Here is a 12425-nt window from a genome sequence, read left to right on the forward strand (position 1 = left end):
GGCACCCTGGGCGCCTCCCACTGATTGGCGCCAGTTCCTACCCAATCCCCTAGATCCGTCTCCTGAAGCGGACACTGTGGTTTACCGCTATTTTACAGATGACAAAACTGAAGTTCACAAGATGACACCTGCCTCAGCCTGAAGTCTTTGATTCCAGAGACTGGACCTTTTCCATAAACCTGGCCCCGGGCCACCCCGAACACGTGCACGGTCCTGGACAGAGGACACACGATGGCCTCTGGCCCTCGGCCCACAGCCTGCCCCACCACCTCCTCACCCGTCTCCAGCTCTGTCCTGCACCAGGAGGGGCCTCGCGTGCCTGCCTGTCCAAGCTCCGTCCTCCCCCGACCACCCCAGCCACTGCCAAGCCCTGGCCAGCCCTCGGTCTGCGTGGGCCTTGATGCAGGCTGCTGGTTGGCACATTATTGGGCCCTGCAGACCCTACCTGTGAGGTGGGGCTCGCTGGAGGATGGCTATCAGGGAACCCAGGGGACCCCCTTAAGCCCTGGGCCCAGGACAGGGTACCAGCTGCTGTCTCCAAGCCTGGTGCTGCACATCACCTTCCCAACGTTCCCAGCTGTGACTGCTGGGCACCCGATTCCCACTGCCTGCCTTTCAGCTCCCCCTCCTTTGTTTGCAAAGCCAAGAGGGCTTCTCCCTGTCTTGCTGCCTTTGTCCCCTCTGGGGCTCATGTGTTTAGGTGGGCACAGGAAGGTAGGGATGCCCGAGCCCAGAGCCGGCCTCGAGATCACTGGCACAGGGGAGGGAAACTGGAGCTGAGCTGAACTCTGAGAAGGGGGCTGAGCTCAGTTCATCCATCTCGATGGAAACCCGTCCTTGCAGGACCCAGATGTCTGCTGCCTGCAAGGGCTGCCCTGCCGCTTCTTCACTCCTGGGTGAGGCTTCTGGGTCAGAGGGAGGGAGGCAGGTTGCCAGCTAGGCAGTGGGTGGCATACTGAGTTTGGGACGGATTCCACCGTGTTTTAGAAGATGTCAGGATTGTTGGGTGAGACTCCCGCCCCCAGCACGGCTTGGCCAGGCAGCCTGGGGCTGAAGAAGCTGCTGGTGGGAATGTCCAGCCCAGGTAGGGCAGGGTCCTGTCCCCAGGCTGTGCTAAGAGCGGGGAGGACAGTGGGGTGGTCACATGCCCAGAGCGTACAGAGAGGGAAGAAAAGACATCTGCAGAAAGACGCAGAGAGCTTGGAGCCTCAGAGCGATCCCTTCCGGGCCTTGGGAGGCCTGTCCTGTCCTTGGGCCCAAGAGAGACCCCTGTGGCCTTAAAATAAAATACCTTTTACCTAGCAGAGCTAACTGGGCCATGTGTCCTTGTCCTTAGCACTTGAGAGTGTGCAACTGCTTGGCCTCCAAAAGCCAGCACCAGTGTTTCTTTGCCTTAAGGTCCTCTCTGACCTCCAGATCCTCCTCTGTGCCCTGGGGCAAGCCAGGCAGGTGGGAAGTGCCAAGGAACTAGGGGTGGGAGTGCCCCAGCTCCCTTGCCCCTCTGAGATCTGAGGCATGTACTTGACACCGGCTCCCGAGTTCCAATTGCCTGCAGCATTCAGCCTGGTAACACACTGTTCTGGCTGTCTCCCTCTCCGTCTCGCTTCCTGCTGGCATTTCCTGAGATCACCTCTTCCCAAATAAACTGTTGCACCTGACTCCTGGTCTCAGGATCTGCACCCAGGAGAGTCCAACCAAATAAGACAGCAGAAAGGAGCTTCAAAGACAGCAGGATGGTCCTCCACCCCTACCATGCTTCTTTCTGGTCTTCTCTGGAGACGAGAGCTGAGCATCCCAGCACCCCGACGGCTCTCTTGCCATAGGAGCTCAGCCCACCCTGTGCCCTCAGTGCCAACAGAGGTGCCTACCTCCAGAGTACATGTCGAAACATTTCTGCGTCAGCACTATTCCTGTGGTTCCTGCACATGAGAGAGCAAAACTGTGATTTCCTGAAACAGGTCATCCTGCCTATTGTTTTGCAGAAAATGGCTACTCTTTAGTCTAAGATCTAAAAATGGAATAATAATGGAGTCAAGTCAGCTCCTATAGAAAGCATGCAGGACTGAGTAGGGGCCCAGTAACTTCTGGGCTGATCCGAGAGGTACAAGGACAAAATGGTGAAGGATCTCTGGAATTGAACGGTATCCAACCAATCTGGGTCTGTGTTCTGCCTTGCCACTTCCTAACACACCGCTTAGTATTTTGACCTCAATTGTTGCATCTGAACAATGGGCTATGGGAACTAAGGGAGATGTATTTAAACTAGGTAGTAAACATACAAGACAAATTTTAGCTGGAAAACAGTAATAAAAATAACTGCAATCATTATCATTATTCCTTCCTAAATAGGACATCTGAATCCTCCAATTCTTGAAGGCAAAGGGATTTGCAGTGGGCTGAATGTACTCAAAGCTCTGAGTCCAGTCATCTGAATCGTGTTTGTGTGTTTTGCAAAGGGTCCAAGTACTACAGGGAACCAGGTATCTGGGGGAAGTCGCAGTTCTCACTCTCTGCCACTAGATGGGGGTGTTGCAGAGGGGATGGCAGCTCTATATTTTCTCCCCGGGTCCCTCCCCCCCAAGCCAGTTTGTGGATCCCCGAAGAGGGTAGGGACAGGGGTCTAGATAGTGGAGGCTCTCCTGCTGGGTGGGTGGGGGGGTTTACACTGCAGCCCTTCCTGGATTCTCAGACACCAGTGTAGGCTCCTTGGAAAGGGGTGTGTGGGGGGGTGGGGGTCTATGCACACATGAAACTGATCATGTTCATTTGTGTATTTTTCTGGAATTAGGGGGAAGAGGTATAGTTTGAACAGTTTCTTAAAGGAATCTCTGCCCCCTAAAAGACTGAAAACCACCAATCTTTAGCAATCCTTGCCGGCTTAATATACAGATGAGACCCCGAGGCCCGGAGAATGATTCCTTGGACTTCTCCACAGCTAGCATGCGGTAGATGCTTCGAGAGGTTCTTAGTCTAGGGAAGTTAGTTCAGCTGAGTGATTACAACCTGGAGTCAGTCAGATCCAGGTTCAAATCTAGATGATTCTATCGGCTGGGTAACCTTGGGCACGAGGCCTAACCTCTCTGAGCCTCCACTTTCTTACCTGGAACATGGGGAGACTGTGCACAACTCCACTCTGGCATGCGGAGGAGGTTGAATGAAATAGCTAGCACACAGCAAAGGCTCAATAAACGTTAGCTCTTGGTGTTACTGATGATTGTTTTTGTCTTTGCGCTTTATGAGGGGAAGAGGAGGAGGCCCTAGTCTAAGCCTGTCTCCCGGGAGACTATTCAAAGAGGTCTTTTTCTGCAGTGGCCCATTTCAGGGAGGAGAGAACCAGCAGGTTTCAGCCAGATGGGCTGTGGCCAGGGCAAGCTCCTGCGCAGTGGGGAGGGTTCGGGGATGGGGGGTGAGCGGGGATTAGGTAGAACAGCTGCTGTGCCCTCCCGGGAGGAAGGACCTGCCAATGGAGTGAATCAGGCCTCGCTCTCCTTCTCAAGACTTTGGAGGCGGCATGCCCTGCTCAGCCTCCTGCCCCTCCCAGGCCCCACCTTTCTCGGGCTTCCCGGAAGTTGACCAGGGCTGCCTTCTGACCTCCTGTTCTGGGTAAGGCTCCATTTTTGCCCCAGGCTTTGACCTTTCCCCTGACTCAGCAGGATTTCTTGGCAGAAGGGAGATGGCTCCCCTAGGAGCCGCCAATCCAATCCCTGTCACTTCCTAAGTGTGTTCACGTGGTCATGCCGCATACACACGCTTGGCCTTTTCCTTCCTGTCTGCTGTGCCCTTTGTCCACTTGCCCTGACTTTTGTCCCAGGAAGTGGCTCTTAGATTCAGGGAATTGGCCTTTGCTCTCCATCTCATCCATGCCTCCCCGAAGGCAGAGAGGAGGGTCTTGGCCAGGGCAGAACACCTGGTCCTGACTCTGTCCCTGTAAACCCACCCCCTCCTGAAATGTGTCCCTGTTTCAGGCTTGGCCTGCAGTTGCTCCCTGCAAGAGATGCAGCGTAGTGAGGCTGCGGGCCTCCCCCCAACATCTCCCTGCCTCCAGCCTCCCTACTCCAAGCTGGAAGGGAGTTTCTGTAATGCAGGGCTAGGCCCTCACACCCTGCTCATAGCCTTTTTGAGGCTCCCTATTGTCCTTAGCTTCAAGCCCATACTTCTTAGCAGGACGCTTAGCCCCTCACCCTGCCATCCTGCCTGCCCCCCTTCCCTGCTGTACCTGTCATCCCTCCTTCTCTGGTGCATCCACAAAGACCCTGTGTGGCCCCCAATCCCTCTCCCCACTCCTTCCTTCTCTGCTCCCTGCACAGTGTTGCCCCAGCCTCAAAGGAGCCTCCCCTACTTTTCTGGCCAACTATTATCCTTCAGGCCTCAGCTGACCAACACCTCTCTCTGGAAGCCTCTCCTGATGACCCCCATCCCCAGCTCTGTGTCCGAGTTCTCAGGGCTGTGCTTCCTTCTCCTTCACAGATGCTCACCCCATTGGATTGGAAGTCAACTTCATGGGCACCACAGGGTAGCTGCTGTCAGTATTTGTTGAATGAGAGAATGAAAGTGTGCAATCACCTCATCACCTCACATTGTTGGTGGTTGCCCCCCCCATGGTTTCGTGTGTTGGTTTAGGCTGCATGGCCTTGAGGATGGGGTCATGCTTCACAGGAGAAGCATATCCTCCTGGGATAGCTGTACACAGCAGAGGCCTGGTCAAGACTCTGGAAAGTAGCACCAGGTCTTTTGGATCCTTTGTCCCCACAAGCTTCCCCTCCCATGCACTAGAGGATGGCCCCAGGCATGTAGTAGGAGATAAGTCAGTGTTGGCTGAATGAATGTTAACTACCTCCCCCTACCCCCTGCCTGCAGTTCTAAGAGCGTGGTGGGGGCTATCTGGGGGGTGGATCAGCAGCTCACCGTTCACCAGGGCAATGTTCAGGCCTCTGCCCACATTGTTTTTCACAGGACTCATGATCCTGAAGAAGAAGAAGAAAAACAAAATACAACAGTTGGTCCCAAGTGTGGAGCGAACACTCTGCTTTTGTGACTCTGGAACTCTGAGGGGGCCCACATGGCGCTATGCAGAAGCATTAGGAAACACAGAATAATTTGGGCCATCTGTTTTCTCTTGGAAATGAGTGGTGGGCTGGATTCTCTGAGGTATGCTCATGGCATGTTTGGACGAGAACAGTCTGCTTGGAAAAGAGGGAAGGTCCCTGCTGGGGGCTCTGAGGTGTTGGAGGTGGGACCGGCCCACCTCCCCCAAGCAGTGAGGCCCAGCTGCTGGGAAGAAGGCAGAACCCAGAGCGTTGGTGCCATCCTGCAGAGGCCGGGATTGCTGTGTGGGGCCCGGCTGTGTTGCTGCCTGCCTAGCATCCACAGCCCGGTATTCTGGTGTTTCTTGGGAAAACTGTCCTTCTCTACTCTCAGACTAGGTAGTTCTCAGGACTGACCTCGGTCTTCCAGGCCCGGACAAGTAGAGCATCCTGTGTCCCTGCTCACGGTGACTGAGCCAGGTATGGTCCTGTGACCCAGGCCAGCCAATGAAACTCAGTCTTGGGACTTTTATAGGGATAATTTGGATGGGAAAGTTCTCTTTCCAGTGGGGTGCCAGCTTCAGCTGATATGTCAGCCAGCTAGTGGCCTCCCTCCTTCACAGGAAGCAATCCATTTTCATGTTGAGACAACTGAATCTAACAAAAGAGAACAGAGCTAAAGATGGTGTGAGAGGGACCCCTGATGACATGATTTAAATGCCTGGATCCAGCTGGTCCTGAAGCCTGCTATCTGTGCATTTTGTATATGGGAATCACTAAGTTCCTTCTTTTGCTCAAGTGAGTTGGAGTTAGGTTCAAAATCCCTACTTTTTTTTAAAAAGATTTCATTTATTTATTTGAGAGAGAGAGAAAGAATGAGTGGGAGGAGGCACAGAGGGAGAAGCAGACTCCCTGCAGAGCAGGTAGCCCGATGTGGGGCCTGATCCCAGGACCCTGGGATCATGACCTGAGCTGAAGGCAGACGTCTAACTGACTGAGCCACCCAGGCGCCCCAGAATCGCTATTAAAACACCTGTTTCAAGAGAAAATCCTAAAAGCAGCTTGGGACAAGAGGTCCTTATCCTACAAGGGTAGACAATAAGGCTGGCCGCAGACCTGTCCACAGAGACCTGGCAGGCCAGAAAGGACTGGCATGATTTATTCAGGGTGCTAAATGAGAAAAATATGCAGCCAAGAATACCTTATCCAGCAAGGCTGTCATTCAGACTAGAAGGAGAGATAAAGAGCTTTCAGGACAAAAAGATTCTAAATCTGTGATCACTAAACCAGCACTACAGGAAATATTAAAAGGGATCCTTTAAGCAAAGAGAGGGCCCCAAAGTAACATAGATCAGAAAGGAACAGAGACAATATACAGAAACAGTGACTTTACAGGTCGTAATACTATGGCACTAAATTCATATCTTTCAATAGCTACTCTGAATGTAAATGGGCTAAATGCTCCAATCAAAAGACACAGGCTATCAGATTGGATAAAAAAGCAAGACCCATTGATATGCTGTCTACCAGAGACTCATTTTAGATCCAAAGACACCTCCAGGTTGAAAGTGAGGGGGTGGAGAACCACTGATCATGCTAATGGACCTCAAAAGAAAGCTGGGTTGGCAATCCTTATATCAGACAAATTAGATTTTAAAGCAAAGACAGTAATAAGAGATGAGGAAGGACACCATATCATAATTAAAGGGTCTATCCAACAAGAAGATCTAACAGTTGTAAATATTTATGCCCCTAACATGGGAGCAGCCAATTATATAAACCAATTAATAACAAAATTAAAGAAACACACCAATAATATACTAATAGTAGGGGACTTTAACACTCCACTCACAGCAATGGACAGATTGTCTAAGCAGAAGATCAACAAGGACACAAGGGCTTTGAATGACACAGTGGACCAGATTGACTTCACAGATACATTCAGAGCATTCCAACCTAAAGCAACAATATACATTCTTCTCAAGTGCACATGGAACGTTCTCCAGAATAGATCACATACTGAGTCATAAATTAGGTCTCAACCAGTACCAAAAGACTAGGATTATTCCCTGCATATTTTCAGACCACAATACTTTAAAACTTGAACTCAATCACAAGAGGAAATTTGGAAGGAACAGAAATACATGGAGGTTAAAAGAGCATCCTACTAAAGAATGAATGGGTGAACCAGGAAATTAAAGAATTTAAAAAATTCATGGAAAGAAATGAAAATGAAAACACAACTGTTGTAAACTTTTGTGATGCAGCAAAGGTGGTCCTAAGAAGGAAGTATATGGCAACACAGGCTTTTCTCAAGAAACAAGAGAAGTCTCAAGTACACAGCCTAACCTTACACCTAAAAGAGCTAGAGAAAGAATAGAAAATAAACCCTAAACCCAGCAGCAGAAGAGAATTAAAAGAAATTAGAGCAGATTAAGGAGGGCACGTATTGAATGGAACACAATGCATCATGGAACACTACATCAAAAACTAATGATGTAATGTTTGGTGACTAACATTAACATAATAAAATTAAAAGATTAGTGCAGAAATCAATGAAATAGAAACCAAAAGAATAGTGGAACAGATCAACAAAATTAGGAGATGGTTCTTTGAAAGAATTAATAAGATCCATAAACCCCTAGCCAGACTTATCAAAAAGGAGAAAGGACCCAAGCAAATAAAATCATGAATGAAGGAGTAGAGATCACAACCAACACCAAATACAAAAAATGGTTAAGAACATACTATGAGCAACTATATGCCAACAAATTAGGCAATCTGGAAGAAATGGATGCATTCCTGGACACTTATAAACTACCAAAACTGAAACAGGAAGAACTAGAAAACCTGAACAGACCCATAACCAGCAAGGAAATTGAAGCAGTAATCAAAAGTCTCCCAACCAACAAGAGTCCAGGGCCGGATGGCTTCCCACGAGAATTCTACCAAACATTTAAAGAAGAATTAATACCTGTTCTTCTGAAGCTGTTTCAAAAAATAGAAATGGAAGGAAAATTTCCAAACTCATTTTATGAGGCCAGCATTACCTTGATCCCAAAACCGAAGACCCCACCAAAAAGAATTATAGACCAATATCCCTGATGAACATGGATGCAAAAATTCTCACCACGATACTAGCCAACAGGACGCAACAATAATACATTAAAAGGATTATTTACCATGACCAAGTGGGATTTATCCCTGGGCTGCAAGGGTGGTTCAACACCCATAAGTCAATCAATGTGATACACCACATGAATAAAAGAAAAAACAAGATCCATATGATCCTCTCAATAGATGCAGAAAAAGCATTTGACAAAGTACAGCATCCTTTCTTGATTTAAACTCTTCACAATGTAGGGACAGAGGGAACATACCTCAATATCATAAAAGCCATGTATGAAAAGCCCACAGTGACTATCATTCTCCGTGGGGGAAAAACAGAGCTTTTACCCTAAATTCAGGAACAGGACAGGGATGTCCACTATCACCACTGTTGTTCAACAGAGTACTAGAAGTCCTAGCCTCAGCAATCAGACAACAATAAGAAATAAAAGGCATCCAAATCGGCAAAGAAGTAGTCAAACTCTCACTCTTTGCAGATGACACGATACTCTATGTGGAAAACCCAAAAGACTCCACCCCAAAATCACCAGAACTAATACAGGAATTCAGCAAAGTGGCAAGATATAAAATCAATGTACAGAAATCAGTTGCATTTCTATACACTAAAAATGAGACAGAAAGAAATTAAGGAATTGATCCCATTTACAATTGCACCAAAACCATAAGATACCTAGGAATAAACCTAATCAAAGAGCAAAGGATCTGTACGCTGGAAACTATAGAACACTCATGAAAGAAATTAAGACAGAAAGAAATGGAAAAACTTTCCATGCTCATGGACTAGAAGAACAAATATTGTTAAAATGTCTATGCTACCTACAGCAATCTCTATATTCAATGCAATCCCTATCAAAATAGCATCAGTTTTTTTTCCACAGAGTGGAACAAATAATCCTAAAATCTGTATGGAGCTAGAAAAGACCCTAAATTGCCGGGGGAATGTTGAAAAAGAAAAGCAAAGCTGGTGGCATCACAATTCCAGACTTCAAGCTCTATTACAAAGCTGTAATCAAGACAGTATGGTACTGGCACAAGAACAGACACAAAGATCAATGGAACACAATTGAGAACCCAGAAATGGACCCTCAACTCTGGTCAACTCATCTTTGACAAAGCAGGAAAGCATATCCAATGGAAAAAAGATAGTCTCTTTAACAAATGGTGTTGGGAAAAATGGACGGCCACCTGCAGAAGAATGAAACTGGACCATTTCCTTACACCACACACAAAAATAAAGTAAAAATGGATTGAAGACCTAAATGTCAGACAGGAATCCATCAAAATCCTAGAGAACACAGGCAGCCACCTCTGTGACCTCAGCTGCAGCAACTTTTTGCTAGACACATCTCCAGAGGCAAGGGAAACAAAAGCAAAAATGAACTATTGGGACCTCATCAAGATAAAAAGCTTTTGCACAGCAAAGGAAACAGATGACAAACCAGAAGACAACCTACAGGATGGAAGAAGATATTTGCAAATGACGTATCAGGTAAAGGGCTGGTTTCCAAAATCTATAAAGAACTTACCAAACTCAACACCCAAAGAACACATAATCCAATCAAGAAATGGGCAGAAGACATGAACAGCCACTTCTCCAAAGACAACATACAACTGGCCAAGACACATGAAAAAGTGCTCAACATCGCTCGGCATCAGGGAAATACAAATCAATACCACAATGAGATATCACCTCACACCAGTCATAATGGCTAAAATTAACAACTCCAGAAACAACAGGTGTTGGAGAGGATGCAGAGAAAGGGGAACCTTCCCACACTGATGATGGGAATGCAAGCTGGTGCAGCCACTCTGGAAAACAGCATGGAAGTTCCTCAAGAAGTTAAAAATAGAGCTACCCTACGACCCAACAATTGCATTACTAGGTATTTATCCAAAGGATACAAACATAGTGATCTGAAGGGGCACCTGCACCCCAATGTTTATAGCAGCAATGTCCACAAAAGCCAAACTATGGAAAGAGCCCAGATATCCGTTGACAATGAATAGATAAAGAAGATGTGGTATATGTCTACAATGGAGTTTTACTCAGCCATGAAAAAGAATGAAATCTTGCCATGTGCAAGGAGGTGGATGGAACTAGAGAGTGTTATGCTAAGTGAAATGTCAGTCAAATACAAATACCATATGATTTTACTCACATGTGGAATTTAAGAAACAAAACAGATAACATAGGGGAAGGGAAGGAAAAATAAAATAAGATGAAAATAGAGAGGAGGCAAACCATGAGAGAGTCTTAATCATAGGAAACAAACTGAGGGTTGCTGGAGGGGAGGTGGGTGGGGGGGATGGGGTAATTGGGTGATGGGCATTGAGGGCACATGATGTGATGAGCACTGGGTGTTGTGTGCTACTGATGAATCACTAAATTCTACCTCTGAAACTAATAATACAGTATATGTTAATTAAACTGAATTTAAATAAAGAAATAAAAATAAATAAATAAAACATCAGTCTCTGGCTCCTTTTGTAGGATAAACTTACTGCCCCAGGGCCTTTACCATCTGGTTTGGATAATGGGTACATAGTCTTTGTCTTGCACCTGGATGGAAGCCCTGGCATCTGCTGCCTCTGAACGTTGATGCCTGGATCTTGATTTTGAACTCTCCCCAGAGGCATTCCCCTTTATAGGAAGCCCAGGAGCTTGGCTGTCAGGCAGACCTGCGTTCAAAATCCTGACTCTGCCACCATTCAGCTGGGTAATGCCGTCTGAGCCTCCATTTCCTCATCTTTGCACAGGGGCTAATCGTAGCCCCACCTCTGGGAGGGTTGGGGGATTGAATGAGAGGAAGCTGGGAAGCACTCACCGAGGTGCTGGCGGATGGGGAAGCTGTTCGGGTTATTGTTACTTGTGACTCATCCACCCAGAGGAAAAGGACGTGAGTGGAAGGTGTGGGCCGGTCACAGGGCCTGCCCTTGCAGCCTCCGAATTTCCGAATGAACCAATGAAAAGAAGGGAAACTCAAGAAACTTACACAAGGTTTTCGAAGCACATGGTGGGGCCCACGATGTTAGCGGCTCCGCTGCTGATTTTAAAGGCAAAGAAGTTGTCCGGGCAGGGCTTGCTGAGACCACACTTGGTCCTCACGACCGCTGTGGAGGGAACAGACCAACCTCGGTGGCGGCAGCTGGGGAAGGGGCTCGGGAGGAGTCAGGGGAGCGGCCAGCCGGGGAGCAGGCTCAGCAGGCGAGGGGCCGGTGGGGTGGGGGGCAGGCTCCGGACCCAGCGCAGAGGCCTCCTCTCCAAGGCGCCTTTGCAGACCTACTGAGTCGCGGGGTGGGTGGGGGGGGTGGTGGTGGGGGAGGATTTGCCCCTTTCTGCGCATGGTCCCTCCAGCCATCCCCGTCGAAGACGCAGGACACCGGCTGTGTGTCTGACCACCCTCGAGTTTTTCAGGGTTTCCGCTACAGCTCTAGCTGGGGCGCAGAGCCTGGTTCTAACTAAGACCCACGTCCTCTCCACGTGGCCCTCACAGGGCGGACCCAGAGGCCCGAGAAAGGTGGGGGATATATGAAAGACCCCCAACCACAGCTGCCGATGCTTGGCCCTCCATGGACTCCTTGTAAGCTGGGATATCTGTCACCTGCACTTACAGCCCGGCAGGTTCTAATTTATATTAATGCGTGTTGTGTGTGTGTTTTACCACTACCTGACAGTTTGGAAAGTACCATTAGGGAGGACTGGGTAAACATGGAATTAGAGAAAGTTCACCTGCAAAGGGAAAGCCATGATCGGGCAGCGTCTCTCCTCCAGCCCCGGGCCTCGCATCGGGCTGGGCTATGGCAGCCCCGGGTTGGAGCAAACCCACGGGCTTCCTGACAGAAGCTGGTGGATGCCGAGGGCTTGCTGTGTGCTAAGCACCGTGGCAAGCACTTTACATTTATTATCTTGTTAAATCGTGCCGGGAACTCCTGTGCCTGGCACATAGTAGGCACTCAATAAATATTCACGGAATGAACGCATAGAGCATTGGGCAGGGCCGGGCTCCAGGCTGGGAGAAACAATGTGGTCAGGGTGATGAGGATCTTGCCAGCCTCTAGGGAGCCTTTATGTGCACCAGGGAAAAGAGCCCCTTCCAGGGGGACACAATCCACTGGTGCAAGACGTGGTAAAGGTGCTCCTTCCTAGGAGTGAATGCCGCTCCGGCCAGGGTACCCTCACCAAGTGGGTAGCCTGGGAGGCCTGAGTGGAATGCCTATCCTAGGCTCTCTGCCCTGCGGCCCCCCTCCCCCCTAAGTTTCAGGTATAACCAG

General features: G+C 48.8%; 1 protein-coding gene across 5 annotated transcripts in view; it reads right to left on the reverse strand.

The window, feature by feature from the left end:
• Positions 1–12425, reverse strand: part of FAM3D (FAM3 metabolism regulating signaling molecule D) — a 44406-nt gene that overhangs the window by 11871 nt on the left and 20110 nt on the right. For 4 of the 5 annotated variants that reach the window (XR_003518036.2, XM_027583761.1, XM_027583760.2 and 1 more), the window contains exons 5-7: positions 11147–11264; positions 4906–4964; positions 1869–1919 (exon numbers count right to left, since the gene is read on the reverse strand). Coding sequence is in view for 4 of the 5 variants with exons in the window: in XM_027583761.1 (XP_027439562.1) it covers positions 1869–1919; positions 4906–4964; positions 11147–11264 (228 nt within the window). In the remaining variant the exon portion in view is untranslated. The remainder of the gene's footprint in view (positions 1–1868; positions 1920–4905; positions 4965–11146; positions 11265–12425) is intronic. The other variant, XM_027583763.2, reaches the window with a different exon arrangement.

Source organism: Zalophus californianus, chromosome 1, assembly GCF_009762305.2.
Source record: "Zalophus californianus isolate mZalCal1 chromosome 1, mZalCal1.pri.v2, whole genome shotgun sequence".
In the NCBI taxonomy this organism is placed as follows: domain Eukaryota; kingdom Metazoa; phylum Chordata; class Mammalia; order Carnivora; family Otariidae; genus Zalophus; species Zalophus californianus.